Source organism: Notamacropus eugenii, chromosome 4 (genome assembly GCF_028372415.1).
Source record: "Notamacropus eugenii isolate mMacEug1 chromosome 4, mMacEug1.pri_v2, whole genome shotgun sequence".
Lineage (NCBI taxonomy): Eukaryota > Metazoa > Chordata > Mammalia > Diprotodontia > Macropodidae > Notamacropus > Notamacropus eugenii.
The window spans coordinates 390,950,736-390,966,620 of NC_092875.1; the positions used below are offsets into that span (position 1 = coordinate 390,950,736).

Here is a 15,885-nt window from a genome sequence, read left to right on the forward strand (position 1 = left end):
CATTATGAGACAACAGTTTTGCTAGAGTTTTGTTGCAATATATACATCGGGGGACTTGGCCCTCTAGCTGATTAAATAATCAAAATGATGGCCCATGTAAATATACAGAAAGATATAATTAAGATTTTTAGTACCAATCTATAATCTTGGTGTTACGGAACAAACACATAATTAGATACAAGTTAGGTGATCTGATTCATAATTCTAGTTCCCTCATTAAGTTGCTGGCCAAGACATTTCCGTTTTCTGGGCCTCAGTTTTCTCACTTGTAAAACAAGTTAGATTTGATAAACCTCTTAAGATCTCTTATTGTTTTGAAATTCTATGATTCTATGAAACAGTGTCTCAAATTATAATAAAAACTTATCAAAATAGCTAAATTTATCAACCTAAATCTAAGAACAAATTTGTTTTATCACACACATGAATTCTACATGCTTTACAACTATATTCATTTTAGTTCCTGTTCATTACATTCAGGCTCTTGTTTTGATAGGGAGCATAAACCTGCCTACATATTTTGTATTACAGTTCCCAAGCAGGCAAAAAAAAGCTTAAGTACTCCAGAAAAAAATCTCAGAAGCCATTTAATAATGTCACACAGACACAGACATACATACACACACACACACACACGCACACACCCATCTATCTAAATAGGATATTTCCTCTACAACACCCCTAAAAGTGGTCATCCAGTCCTTCAAGGCTGAATACTTCAGCCTATTGCACAGGCAATACTTCCAGTATACTGCTTCCACATGAAAAATCACTCTACTTTTGGCCTTTTTTATATAAGGAAAATTCCTGAGGAAAACTCATTACACATTTTCCTGTAACTAACAGAAATATTTTCTTTACTTCAAGCCTAAATATGTCTCTTTGTCACTTCTATTTATACCTATTAGTTCTGTCCTTTGGGATCTAGTAAAACAAATCACTCTTCTATGGAATAGCCCTTCAAAAGCTAAAAAATTGCTGACTTGTTCTACCTTCCTCCTAAGTCAAGTATTCTAAACCCTGGAATATGTGAATTTTTCTTTAAATATATATTATGATTACTGTATTTCCTGTGTAATCCTGTGTACTATTTTTTATGTATTTAAAAACTTTTTTCTGGGGGGGTTCCAAGGATTTCATCAAATTGTAAAAAGGTTTATGATATGATACAAAAAAGGTTAAGAACTCAAATCATGTTCCTATGACACTTTCCAATTCTCCTCATTATTCATTCTTACCACTAGCCTCTGGATGGGCTCTGATTTGACAGTGTCTTTCTTAAAATACAGTATCCACTAAAATTTAGAGAGACAAAAAATAAAAACTACCCCAAGGTATCCATTTCAAGTGAGCAGAGATGGGAAAAAATGGGAAATCTCAGTGCTGGAAAAGCTGAAGGAAAACAGGAACACTAAATTCACCCTTAATGGAGTTGAGAAGTGGTACAATCATTCTGGAAAACAACTTGGAATTCTGCAAGGAAAGATCTAAGTTGTTAAACCCTTTGATGGAAAGAATCTACTATTAGGATTACAAGCCAAGGAATTTAATGATAGCAAGGGAAGATCTATATGCAAGTTAACATTCATGGAAGCATAACAAAAAGAAGGAAACAAAGTATGTGCTTGACAATTAGGGGGTGGCTGAACAAATTATGGTATATGAATGTAATGGAGTATTATTGCTCCATAAGAAAGGGCAAATATGAAAAATTCAGACAAGACTTGTAAGAGGTGATGCAAAGTGAAGAAAACAGGCAAAATAAGAAACAAAGATCACATTGATGCAAATAAAGTCAACAACGAGAAGCAACAAAACCCTATTCAAATGCAATCGTTGTTAGTATCATATTTTCCCTGTTTGAGGGAAATGTACTTTGTAGGGGATATGTGTATTTCTTGGGAAATACCAAAACATAACTAGAAAATTTTTAAAATTCAAATACAAAATGTGGCAGGTCAGGACAGACTCTAATGCTGCAGATACAGTCACAGAAAAGAACACAGTAGCTATCATATCTCTAAGGATTGTTCAGGCTCAATTATTATTGCAATGTCGTATAACATCACAATTACTATATGGAATAATAAATTTTAATTCATTTGATAACATATTTATTTACCTGGAAGAAATCTTACAAAACGTGGCATGAAATGAAATCTTGGACAGCATGAACTATTATTTTCAAATGAAGGGCCTAATTGGAAGAGGAAAAAAAAATATTAAAAAATATTGTAAAGTTACTCAATTCGTAGGCTTTATTATAACAAAGAGAAACACTAGAAAAGTCTATGTATATACATACATACCTACACACATAAAAATACATACAGAGAAAAATGATCACAAACTCTTAGATTTCAAAGTTGAATCAATCATGTGTAACTTATAGGAACAAAGAAGGATACTTATATAAGTATATGTAAGTATAAATATTTATATATACTTACAGGAAGGATACCAAAAGATAACAAAATAACAAAATGGCCTTTTACATTCCCCATCCATCATCAGATATGTACAATTAAAGCAATGATTTTTTTAAAGTCTATTTTACATAATAAAATTACTGTCAAATGAAACAAAAAACATTCTTATATAACATGCTTATATTTTGTTTCCATCATCTTGTTCTTCAGAAATTCATTGAAGGAATATGCAACTAAACTTTTAACAAATACTCATTGTAGCCTAGTTTGAGAATTAGTTGTAGTAGGTTCCTTTTCAAAATAAGCACCCAATGCCAAAAGAGACATTTCTAGAAGAGTAAAGTGCTTATCAATGAGAAAAAAATTAATATTTTTAAAATCTTGGTAGCCTACTGTGTAAGCACTAGCATACCTGCACAGGCAAAGATAGAGAAAAAGCATGGCAGTGGCCAAGAAAAGCACATATTGGCAACAATTTTTGGTACTCTACACTTAATTATGGCATTTTATTTTTTTTACAAACTTAAGAATTAAAAGGCTTTTGGGGGTTTAATATAACATTTTATTAATCTAAAATATTAACTCACAGGACTATCATTAATGAAATCAAAGCAGTCACTCCTAAAAATCAACAGACAACACCTTCTTGAAGCTTAATGGGTACTACTGACATGTAGTATTATGTAAAAAGCACTTTTAAGAATCTTCTGGTGTCTAACCAATAGTCCTTGTTCATATAATGAAATCAATTCCTATTAAGTACTTCAAGGGACAGAATTATTTTTACAACCAAACTTGGCTTTAAAATGTTCTGCAGACCCTTTACTTTTAAATACAAGCATCATCTTTTTTATTACATCCATATTATGATTTCCTTAATGGACAGTTAGGTGGCTCAGTGGATAGAGCATAGGACTTAGGAACTGGATAAGATCTACTTCCAAAACCTGCCTTCATATACTAAATAGCTCTGTGATCCTTAGCAAGTCAATAAATTTCTCTGTGCCTCAGTCTCCTCAACTGTAAAATGAGGGTAACAGTAACCTCTATCTCACAGGTTTTATAAAGCACTTGGGAAATCTTAGAGGGCTATATAAATGCTAGTATTAATACAACTTTACACAAATGTTCTATTTGCCCCAGAACTGTGATCTGCATAAGGGGAACATAGTAGCTGGCCTCTGCTGAAGTACTATACCTGTAAGATTCCAATCATAGAGTTCCAAAATGTCTCTGAACAGGTACAAGGAAAAGAGTTCAAGGCCTTTCACACAAAAATTCTGAAAAACAATAACTATTTTAGCATTGTATTCTAAAGACCACAAAGACTTATCCTGATGTTTCACTGTAGGGTGGTAGTGACTATAACTTCTTAGAGGCTCCGCCAGCAGTTTAGGCTCTAGGAGGGCCCCAAAATTGGAAAAGACTGGAGTCTGGGTCTGGCAAATTGCATGTTCAGAGGTTCATTAAAATATGATCAATTGTCTGACAACAGCAACAAAGTAAAACCATCAACTAAAGCCCCAAAATGGATGCAGCCAACATTACAGATATCTTTCAAGTACTAAAGTAATAATTTTGCTATTCCAGAATAATTTTAAAAGTATGGAAATATGAGTTGTTCAACATCAATGACTTGTTAATATTAATAATATGACAGGACAGCACTGTATCACAGACAGAGCACTCGCCATCAGGGTGAAGAAGGCCTGGGTTCAAGTACTCACTGTGATGCACACTGTGTTACTCTGGCTAATCATTTAACCCTCCCAGCTGACTCAAGGAAACTCTCAGAGATTCACATTAATTTGATTTTGGAATTGCACAACTCTTGCTAATACAAGTCTTAGCATAGTTTTAAGTTTTAATAGCCTAAGTGCTGCAGGTGAGCAGCAACGATCTTGTTTCTGAAAATGTTCCTCCAAAAGCCATATGATGAAGCTTCACTTTTCTAAGGTATTCGGATGACCAGTAACAGAATCTATTGCTTAAGCAAACTGAATTAGAAACAGATTTACAGTTACTGTTAGTTGACAGAACATGAAAAACATTTTCAAAAAGAGACAAAGGGGCTTTTACGTTGTAAACTGTAACTTCTGCCTGCTTCAACAGTTTCTGTCAAAACATAATGCTCCCAGGTTATATATGTAGTAAAAATTCCAATAGAGAATATTTCAATACTTAAAAAACCCCCAGAAAATATGAATTAAAAAAATGTCCCATAGTGATCTGTTAAATAATTATCTTCCTTACCTCAGGCATCATCTCTTCAATGAAATGAATTGTGTAGTCTATATTAAATCTAATTACTTTACACAGAGGAATCTGTAATAACAAATAGAGAAGTTTAGTTCTTACTTTTCTCTAAGTGTTTTTTTTTTACCTGATTTAGAAAGCAATAGACATATGGAAAGTATGGTGTTTATAATTCTATCAATTACCATTTAGGGGCATATACTGCAAAGTCCTACCATGCTGTCTGTTCTCTACATATGTAAGTGTACTGGTAATGATTTATTAACAGAATTATGGGGGAGAAAGTGTTCAATCAGTAAAAACAAAATCTGTCACCTCAAAACCATCAGAAACACCACATAATAAATTTCCTAAATCTCTCCCCAGTCTCCCACCATCACCCACTGCTCCCAGTATTTTTCTTGTATAATTGAGAGTATCCATAAAATCAAAGTCACAGTGATATTTTTATAAACTATGGGGTCTTTAAGTAGGTAAATAACACAGAGTGCAACTAAACTGCCTATATAGATATAAAAGTAGAATTTAACTTCAATGGGCTACTCAAGGTTAACTCTTAAGCTGAAAGAAAATGCGATGAGTTATGACCTGTTCCAACAAAAAACTGTCATCTCAACTAGACTTGGTAGGGAATTTAGGAAAGCAGTCATCTCAAGAACTTACGCCACATTTGTATTACCGTAGCATTTCAGTGAACAGTAAATGGTCCCTTGGAGACAGAAAGCAGTAGGGAAACAATTCTACACCTGCAGACTTCCTAAATTTATAGTTATTAGGAAAACCATGACAATTCATGTCTCATGCTTTCCATAACTATGAAGCTGATAAAATGGCAAAAGAGTTTACCAATGCCATCTACTGGAGAAAGAATCTTGTTCAAGTTACCATTTCTCATAAAAAACAAAGAGTAATGTTAAAATTAATTTTATAGCAACTTCTACATTAATAGAGAAGAATTTTCATCTTTTGTCCAATGAACTGTACAAAGACAAATCACAATTAAAGGTCACTGCCATTTTCAAGTCCAATATCCCTATTCATCTCATTTCACTTACATGATTATCAGTAGACAACTGTATATATTTTCTATTATACTAAACTGAAGTCATTATTGTCAATTCACTTTTCTATTTTTTCTCTTGATACTTTTTTGTCTGAATATATACCCCTGTATTATATATTATATTTTATCAAAAGATGCATGTACTTGTCTGATACATGTACCATTAACTATTTCAACTCTGAATTTCTCTTACAGTCTTAAAATAAAGAGGCTAGAATGACTACTTTAAGGTTACTTCATATTGGCCCATTAAGTAATTATTTTGTATTGGGTTCAAAAAGTGGTTACCAGACAACATTAGTTTAGGAAATAGAGATCTGTAACTATTTTTTGAATAAACATTACTATGGAAAGCAAAATCAGATTAATTAAAAAAATTCTGAAATCTGCTCACTATTCATTTTGCTCACCTTCAAAAACACAAAATTAAAAAAATATACTCAAACCTCTAGCTCAGGGTATATACTCTAAACCAATGCTTCATAAACTGTGAGTTCTGACCCCATATGGGGTTTAAAAAATGTGTTATCGAGGTCACAAGTGGAAAAAAGTTTAAGAAGCACTGCCCTAAACCACAACTTATCCAGACAGTCTTAAATTAAAATTATGATAAAGCCAAAAGCACTCTCGATATAAACAGGTCTTTATTTCTATACTGGGAATAAATGGTGGGTAGAATTAAACGCCTTAACTCTCTGCTCTAATCAAAACCTAGTTCTAGCCAAGACTAATACTGAAACTGAATTCACAGTAATTATTCTCTCTTCTATTCAATCCACATTCTTCTATCAATGGCTTTCAAAAGGATATGCACTAAAGACTGGCCTTGATGAACTCTAAAATCCTTTTCAATTCTCAGATCTATAATGCTATTTAGCAAAGAGGCCTTATATACTAGATAGCTACTAAAAAAAAAATCCAGTGATTTTTGATTTTTTTTTTTTTAGCATATAATTGTCAAAATTTCCTTTCACTGAAATTTCTTCAACACATGGTAACCCTAAGTATGTCTATAAAGCTAATACCATTATGCTGGTTTTTACATTTATGATGTAGACAACATCTCAAAATAAATTCTCTGGACCAAAGATATGACTGTAAAATAAAATAATCATCCTTCTCAAGCAATATCTTTGTAATTACAACAAATACTGAAGAATGCAGAAACAGTCAATTAAAGACTAGCAAGAGATGGGGTAGAGGAAAGTAGAAGCAAATGACTTCTCATTAATTCCTAGTTCATTTTGTTTTAGAATAAAGTTTCACACGGTGTTAGGACACTACACATGGGTTTTCTGTATACCCAGTAGTAAGAGAGTTTCAAATATACAAACCAGGAAGGAATTCCATTTGGCAATGATTTTGAGCAAAAGCAAGTAATGACAGAATTGGTACATTCTATTTTCTTTCCCAAAACACCTAAGCAGCTATTTCAGAAGGTTAATATAAGGAAGGCCAACTGAAAGTGTAGAATTATTAAATCACTTAAGTTGTCACATTTCCATGACACAGAGTTCCGAGTTCCTTCAACTGAAATTCAGAAATTCATTTTGAACTTGGTACCAAACATATGTTGTGAGGAGTAATTAAAAAAAGTGATTCTGTATCTCAGAGAAGGTTTCTCAAAGAAAGACAGATCTTAGGTCACAAGAATAATCTGATTCTGCTAAAATTAACTCAGGCTTGAATTATTCTCAAGGGTTTAATTTTCTTTTGCACAGTTCAAAGATAAGATCTCATTCTTTCCTAAAAACTTTCATAAGTTTCCTTAAATGAAAACTCAAAATAGCTCTAAGATGTTGATTCATGTTACCATTTCTTTTCAATCTTTCATATCTTAAAAATGTTACTCTGACATTTTTATATAAATATATGAATTCATATAACTCAAACTAGGACTCATTAGGAATGATGTCACCCTCTCACACACTGTGAAAACACACAATATTCTGAGGCTCATTTAGCAGTATTACATTATATTAAAGAATTCTAAGAAAAGAGAATATGTACTTACATTGGTCAGAGGAGCATGTGCAAACATAGAAAATCCTTCAAAAATATATTCATGATCATCATATTCTATAACAGTTGGTCTATCAGTCTAAGAAGCAAAAACATTAAAAAATATACATCACATATTGGCTATGCAAAATTTGCTAGCTTATATTGTTGCAGAAAAGTTTCTCAATGAAAACTCAAGTCCACTAGAAGTAAAATGAATTCAACAAATATTTACTAAGCAGTCAACCCATCAAAAAGAGTTTATTAAAGTATTATACAGCACCCAGTCCTGAAAGACTTGACATTCTATTGAAAGAAATCATATGCAGTATATATATGTACACACACACACACACACACACACACACACACACACACACACACACACACAATCTTAGAAAAAAGGCATTAGCATAAGTTAAGGTGAACTTAGAAAGGTTTCTTGTAGGAGGTGGGATTTTATCTGAGACTTGAAGGAAGCCAAGGTAGTCAAGAGGCAGGAAAGAGAACGAAGTACCGTCCAACAAGGGATTGCCAGTGAAAATGCATGGAACTGGGAGATGAAGTGTCTTGTGAGAAAAAAGGAGGCTCAAATAGTAAATGATAAAGAATTTTGAAAGAGAAAGGTTTGGGGGGGAAATATGAGCTCAGCTTTGGAGATGCTGAGTTTAAGATATTGTAGGTAAAACTGTCCAGTGTTGGAACAAACTGATATTAGAACCAGAAAGTTTTTCTTTCTTTTAACAGTATTTTTCCCCCAATTGTATGTCAAGACAATTTTTAGTATGCATTTTTACAAGATTTTGAGTTCTACATTTTTCTCCCTGCTTCCCTCCCTTCTTCCTAAAATGACAATTAAGAGAGGTGAAGCCAAGGAGGAAGAGTAAAGCAGAGGCTTGCCTGAGCTCTCTCCCAAACCTCTCCAAATACCTTTTAAAAATGGCTCTAAACAAATTCTAGAGCAGCAGACCCAGATTGAAACAAATTTCCAGTCTAAGACAACTTGAAAGGGTGGCAGAAAAGATTTGTTGCACCAGGGTGAGAGAGGAGTACAGTCCAGCACATGGGTCCCTGGCAAACCAGGAGCGGAATCTGGAGTGACTGAATCACTGGAAGCAGTAGCAATTTACAGACATCTCAGCCCACAAACACCAAAGACAACTTAGACAGTCAGCAGGTCTGTTGTACTTGGGTGAGAGTGGTGCATAGGCAACACCAGCACATCCCTGCCGCCAGAAATTCAGCAACAGAACTTGGGAGCCACTGAATTAGCAGTGGCAGTGGTTGCTTCCAGAGCTCTCAGTCCACATGGTAAGGGGATCAAGCAACTGTTCAGAAGGAGACTACAGGGGTCTTTTTGCTAGCACTGAGGCAGGATCCTGTTGCTTTGCCCTTGCACTTGTATCTGGGACAGAGTCCTGGGTGAGAGTCCCAGCGGGAGGAGGAGCACTAGCATAGCGGCCACAGTGGAAGGGCGACCCTCTTCACAGTTTCATGGTAGAAGAGTTCCTGTGGTCACTCACAGATCAGAGCACAAGTCAGGAGAGTAGCAAACATGTTCCCTTAGATCATTTCACCTTGGATGAACTGAACACTTACAGGTCCCTAGAAGTATCTCTGAAAACAGCTGCACAAAACCCCTGAAGCTTGGGACAAGTCACCCTCTAACCTAGAAGCACAGCCCTACTTTAACAAAGAGTTAACAGTCCAGTAACAGTCTGGGGAAATGAGCAATAGAAAGTTAGTATAGTGACAAGCAAGATCCAAACACACACTCAGAAGAAGACAACAAAAGTCAAAACTCCTCATCCAAAGTCTCCAAGAAAACTATGAATTGGTCTCAGGCCATGGAAGTGATCAAAAAGGATTTTGAAAATCAAGTGAGGTAGAGGTAAAATTGGGAAGAAAAACGGGAGTGATGCAAGAAAATCATGAGAAATGAGTCAACAGCTTGGTAAAGGAGATACAAAAAATACTGAAAAAAGTAACACCTTAAAAAAACAGACTAGGACAAATGGTAAAAGAGATACAAAAAGCCAATGAGGTAAAGAATGCTTTAAAAAGTAGAAATGGCCAAATGGAAAAGGAGATCCAAAAGCTTACTGAAGAAAGCAATTCCTTAAAAGTTAGAATGGAGTACATGAAAGCTAACGACTTTATGAGAAATAAAGAAACAATAAAATAAAACCAAAAGAGTGAAAAAAGTAGAAGAAAATGTGAAATAACACATTGGAAAAACAAATGACCTGGAATATAGATTCAGAAGAAATAATCTAAAATGGTGGGTAATATGATGTAGGTTATACATCATGTTATAAAATACACTACCATGTAGAACATATTTCTATATTAATCACAGTTGTGAAAGAAAAACAGATCAAAAGAGAAAAAAAATTAAAAAGAAGAAAGTGCAAAAAGTATGCTTCCATCTACATTCAGAGTCCAATAATTCTTTATATGGATATAAATAGCCTTTACTTTCTTGAGTTCCTCGTACTTTTTGGATCGGTGTTGCTGAGAAGAGCTGAGTCATTTATAGTTGGATCATCACACAATGTTGCTGATACTGTGTATAATGTTTTCCTGGTTCTACTCATTTCACTCTGTCATCAGTTCATACAAATCTTTCCAGGTTTTTCTGAAATCTGCCTGTTCATCATTTCTTATTGCACAATAGCATTTCATTACATTCACATACTATAGTTTGTTTAGCCATTCCCCAATTGTTGGGCATCAACTCAGTTTTCAATATTTTGCTACCACAAAAAGGGCTGCTATAAATATTTCTGTACCTGTAGGTCCTTCTTCCTCTTTTATGATCTTTTTGGGATACAGACCTAGCCCTGGTAGTGGCATTGCTGGTACACACAGTTCGGTTGCCCTTTGGGTATAGTTTCAAACTGCTTTCCAGAGTGGTTGCATCAGTAGAACCAGAGAGTGAAAGAACTAGCAAAGGAGCCTCACCTATGTAAGCCAAGACTCTCTGAAGGCCGGATGCAGACTGGGTACAGGCACCTCTTAATTAGCCAGGACTCACTTATGGGGGCTTCAAGATAAGACTGGAAATTTGTGACAGGAAAGGTTTTTCTTTGAGTTAGCTGTTTCTTGAAACCCTGTCCAAATAGGTGGGACTGATCAGGATACTAGATGTTTTAGCAGAAGAAACAGGATGAGGGCTACAATATAAACAGGGTCAGGGACAAAATAGAGAACTTGAGACAAAAAGGAATTGGTTTAATTTTCTAGCCTATGTACAATATCTATGCGACAAGTTCAAGATAAAATAAAATACAATTAGAGATACAAACCTGGAGATCAAGAAGGAAGTTAGGGCTATAAAAAACAGATCCAAAAATCATCTGCATGGAGTTCATAATTGAATTCATGGATGCAGAGATGAGTTCACCAAGAGAGGGAGTATAGATAGTGAAGACAAAACAGCACAGGATAGAACCTTTAGGGACTGCCACATTTAAGTAGCATGATACATATTTACAATCCAACAAAGGAGATAGGTAGGTCAGCCAGACAGTAGGAGAACCAAGAGGGAGTAGTGTCATGGAAAACTAGAGGGAAGAGTATCAAGGAAAAGAGTATGATCAACAGTATCTAGGTTACAGGTAAGTCAATAAGGATGACTGATTATTGAGAAAAAGTCTTTAGATTTTGCAATTAAAAGATCAGGGGTAACTCTGGAGAGCAGTTTCAGCTGAATGAGGTTAGAAGCCAGAATGCAGAGAGCTAAGAAGAGAGTGACAGGAATGGAAATGGAGACATTGATTAAAGATAGCTTTCTCAAGGAGTCTAGCCACAAAAGGACAGAAAGGAATTATAGCTAGTAGGTAAAGAGAGATAGTTCAAGACAGGTTTTTTTGGTGGATGGGCAAGACATGGGCATGTCTGTCTGAAGAAGGGACTCAGCCAGAAAATAGGGAGAGATCAAATATTAATAACAGTGAAAAATGTGTAGTTGAATATTATGCTTGTGGTCCCCTTCTTGTTTCTGTCCCTTCCCCATGTCTACAGGCAAACTATGTAAAAATCACTTGTGTCATGAGGAGGGAGCCAGACTTCACTGACTGCAAGATGGAAGGAGTAAGAAAGGAAAAGATTTAAGATGAAAGCAAGTTTCTTAACCATAAAGAAGTAATTTCGGAAAAGGGTATACTGATCTGGAATAGGAAACTAAGGGAGGTTTAGAAAAGAGGTTCAGGTTGAGGATAATAGGAGTAAAGAAATTAGCAGTGGGGGGCGGGAAATGGAATTTGTACAATATAGATGAGGATTCAAAATCACTGGGATGAGATCACATGTATGAGAGTATGCTAAACATCCACCATGTGCAAGACACTGTGCCACACTCTAAAAGAGGTGAGGGGAAAGGAGTATAAGAAAATATATACAACTAAACATGATAAGATATATATAACAACACAAAGAAAATTCTATTTAAAAAAAGATATCTTAAACTAAGAAGCAGGATGTTATGATAACAGTAAAATGGACTCGAGTCAAGACAGCTGTTTTCAAATCCCACATCTATTACTGGCTGTGTGGCTATAGTTATTGCTTAACTGTTTTGTAAGCTGAAAAATGCTAACAAGAATACTTGCAGAGACTTCTAGCCAAGTTATCTGAATGGAGATAGACAGATCAGCAACCCTATACCCACTCCAGCAAAAAAATCCAGAAATAAAACTGAAAATCACCCAATAAATAATGACCAAGAAATACAATTGCTGTTGCTAAGTTTTTCTGTCATGTCCGACTCTTCGTGACCCCATTTGGGGTTTTCTTGGCAAAGATATTGGAGCAGTTTGCCATTTCCTTCTCAAGCTCATTTGACAGATAAGGAAACTGAAGCAGAGAAGGTTAAATGACTTTACCCAGCTTTACACAGCAAGGAAATATCTGAGGTCAGATTTGGACTAAGGAAGATGAGTCTTCCTGACTTCAGGCCCAATGCTCTATCCACTGTGGCACCTAGCTGCCAAGAAATACATTAAGAAACTGAAATAAGCGAAGACTTCTACTCTGGTATAGTGCTAGAAGCCAGACAGAAGTCTGCGAGTAACAAGAAAAGGGGCCCACTAACTAATACCAATGCAAACAAAGAAGTTGGCAGGCCCAGTCCGAACCAAAGGCATATGCAGCTTATAAAGTTGTATCTGGATACAGATAGAGATGTCCAGCAGTCAGTTGAAAATATGAGAATAAAACTCAACAAAGACTGATACCAAATATACAAGATTTGGAAATCAGACACAGAGGTGGTAAATGAAACATTACCAAGAGACAATGCAGAGAGAGAAGAGGGTGAAGAAGAGAGCTTTGGTAGATACCCAAAGTACAAGGCAGAAGGAACAAGAAAACCCAGTAAAGGAGAATGAAAAAGTAAATCTATACTGGCAGGAGAACTCAGAGAAATGTGTCAAAAGTCTAAGGCAAAGAGAGAATCAAACTTTTTAAACTGCCTATTTTGCAAAGCACAGGGTTACCTGGGAACACAAAGTCAAAAACGAAATAATCTCTGCCCTTAAGGAACTTATTTTTACATTTATACAAAGTAATTTGTGGAGGAAAAGTAATTGGGGGAAGGGGGAGTAGGGGACATCAAGGAAGACTTAATGGAGAAAATGGCACCCAAGGTGAACCTAGGAGGAAAACACAAACTCTCAGAGATGGGAATACATACTGAGATTAAGGGATGGCTTTTATAAAATGGATGGAGGTAGGAAATGTTAGGCAAATTAGCTGAAAATAATAACTTTGCAGAGCAAAAGATGGCAATTATCAACTGAGCCCCTATTTGAAAATCAGGTCTTAAAATAGAATATTATTTATCTAAGAAATGTGGAAAAATAAGCAGCTCCTAAACCCCATTACATTTTCACCCATATTAAAAACAACTAACTCTCCAGGGTAATAATAACCAAGGGGCAGCTAGGTGGCACAGTGGATAGAGAACCAGCCCTAAGTCAGGAAGGCCCTGAGTTCAAATCCAGCCTCAGACAGTCACTAGTTATAAGACCCTGGGCAAGTCACTTAACCCCAATTGCCTCCCCTCCCCTCTAAAAAAGTATCAACTTCTGGTTTTGGTCAAAAAGGTCTTCTCTCAATGTGGAAAAATTATGCACAGCTCACTGATTTCGAAAACAGACCCATCATATGCATCATACACATACATGCACGTACAATTTGTCAAGCTCCATTAAGAGGATGCAAAAAATAAATAAAATGACCTTAGTTGCTGAGATAATAGTGATCAAATCATAAGGAGAATTTGTGAGCAATAGAGCCCTTTTTAAAATCATATAAATTACAGAAGAAAGCCAAGTGTGAGAATTACAGAAATGGATTCCACAATATATTACCTTATTAAATGGCTAGAATTTGTTTAAGTACTTACTAAAAAGTTTGTAGGAGGTGAAACTGTAATTCGATAATGGTAGAGTCTGCCAGCATTGTTGGTCATAGGACGACAGGGTTTGATGGGCTTGAGAAGGAAAGAAAAAAAATATAATAAGAGCCAACTTCTGAGAAAGGAATAGAGGGTGCAAAGGTTTTTCCTTTGGAGAAAAGTAAGGAAAGCAAAGTCTTGACGTGTTTAAGTGTCCAGTAACTTTAGACAAATTACTTAACCTCTTTGAAATTCATTTTCATTTATGAATTTTAGAAAGCACAATGGAATAGGACACTATTCCACTCAGGTACAGGCTCTCAACACTGCATACCTAGGCTATTACAATAGCTGACTGGTCTCTATGCCTCAAGTTTCTTCCCATTCCAATCCATGCTCCACCCAGTTGCCAAAGTGATCTTCAAAAAGGACAGGTCTGACTGTGCCACCCTCCCATTCAAGAAATTTCAGTGCTCCTACTAATACCAGGATCAAATGTAAAATCTTTTTTTTGGCTTTTAAATCCTTCTAAGTAACATGATCCCTTCCTATCTTTCCAATTTTCTTAAACCTTACCCTCTGATGAATGAAACTGATCTACTATCTGTTCTAGCCCCATCATATTTTCTCTCTTGACTCCAAGCCTTTACAGTGGCTGAACACCATTCCTGGAACTCCCTCCCTTTTCATCTCCATTTCCTGGCTTCCCTGACCTTCCTTCAAATCTTTGCTTAAGTTCCACTTGTGGCAAGAAACCTTTCCCATTCTGCTTTAATTTCTCAGGGCCCAGGTGATGAGTAAAATTTCAGTGATGAGTGAGAAAGAGGAAACAAAAAGTAAGAATTTAAATTCTTTAACATAGACACACACACACGCATGCACACGCACGCACACACACACACCCCCAACCACTATGGCTATAATCACATGAATGAAATAATTAATTTTCTAAAATTCTTCATGAATTCTCCTTTTATTAAGCTCTACTTGCTCTTAGAAATTAATATCTGATTTATGTCACCTCACTTTTTACTGACAGAAATAGAAACTAAGGGAATAGCCACCAACTGGGGGAATGGCTGAATAAACTATGACATATGAATACAATGGAGTTTTAATGCATTATAAAAAATTACAAAAGGGATGATTTGTATGAACCAAAACAGAGTCAAGTGAGCAGAACAAGGGAAACAATTTTACTCAATAACAATACTGTAAAAATTCAAAGATTTAAGAATTCTGGTCAATGTATTCATGTTCCATGATTCCAGTGGACCAATAATGAAGCATGCTCCCCACCTAACTGAAAGGAAATGGACTCAGGGCAGAATGAGATGGATATTTTTAGACGTGGCCAATGTAGGAATTTGTTTTACTCCGTCTAATTATTATAAGGTTTTTGCCTTTCTTTTTCCTATTTCCAATAAGGGGAGAAGAAGTAGATGGGAGAATTTGTTGTTGTTAATTGAAAAACAATAAATTAAAGAGGAAAAGAAATTAATAATTCAAAGCCACAGCTAAGTTTTTTTCCCCTATGCACATTAATTATAAAGGAAATTTGTTTAAGACAATGTGACACTTGGGGTTATAAGAGAATAGTTAAATAATAAAACACCAACATAATGTCTTAAATTGCCTTACGTACTCATCTTCAAAATGAAAAAGTCAGTTATTTTGAGGGAGATTCCACCTCAAATTTCCTTTGAATTTGTCAGTAGTTAAAGAAATCTCATGAA

The 15,885-nt window shown here is 35.4% G+C and overlaps 1 protein-coding gene across 7 annotated transcripts in view; it reads right to left on the reverse strand.

Annotated features, from left to right (window-relative positions):
* The window catches only part of DROSHA (drosha ribonuclease III), a 119,106-nt gene that overhangs the window by 66,992 nt on the left and 36,229 nt on the right, over positions 1-15,885 (reverse strand). For all 7 annotated transcript variants that reach the window (XR_011966293.1, XM_072605485.1, XM_072605487.1 and 4 more), the window contains 5 exons: positions 14,159-14,245; positions 7,763-7,849; positions 4,683-4,754; positions 3,628-3,709; positions 2,123-2,197 (listed from right to left, as the gene is read on the reverse strand). Coding sequence is in view for 6 of the 7 variants with exons in the window: in XM_072605485.1 (XP_072461586.1) it covers positions 2,123-2,197; positions 3,628-3,709; positions 4,683-4,754; positions 7,763-7,849; positions 14,159-14,245 (403 nt within the window). In the remaining variant the exon portion in view is untranslated. The remainder of the gene's footprint in view (positions 1-2,122; positions 2,198-3,627; positions 3,710-4,682; positions 4,755-7,762; positions 7,850-14,158; positions 14,246-15,885) is intronic.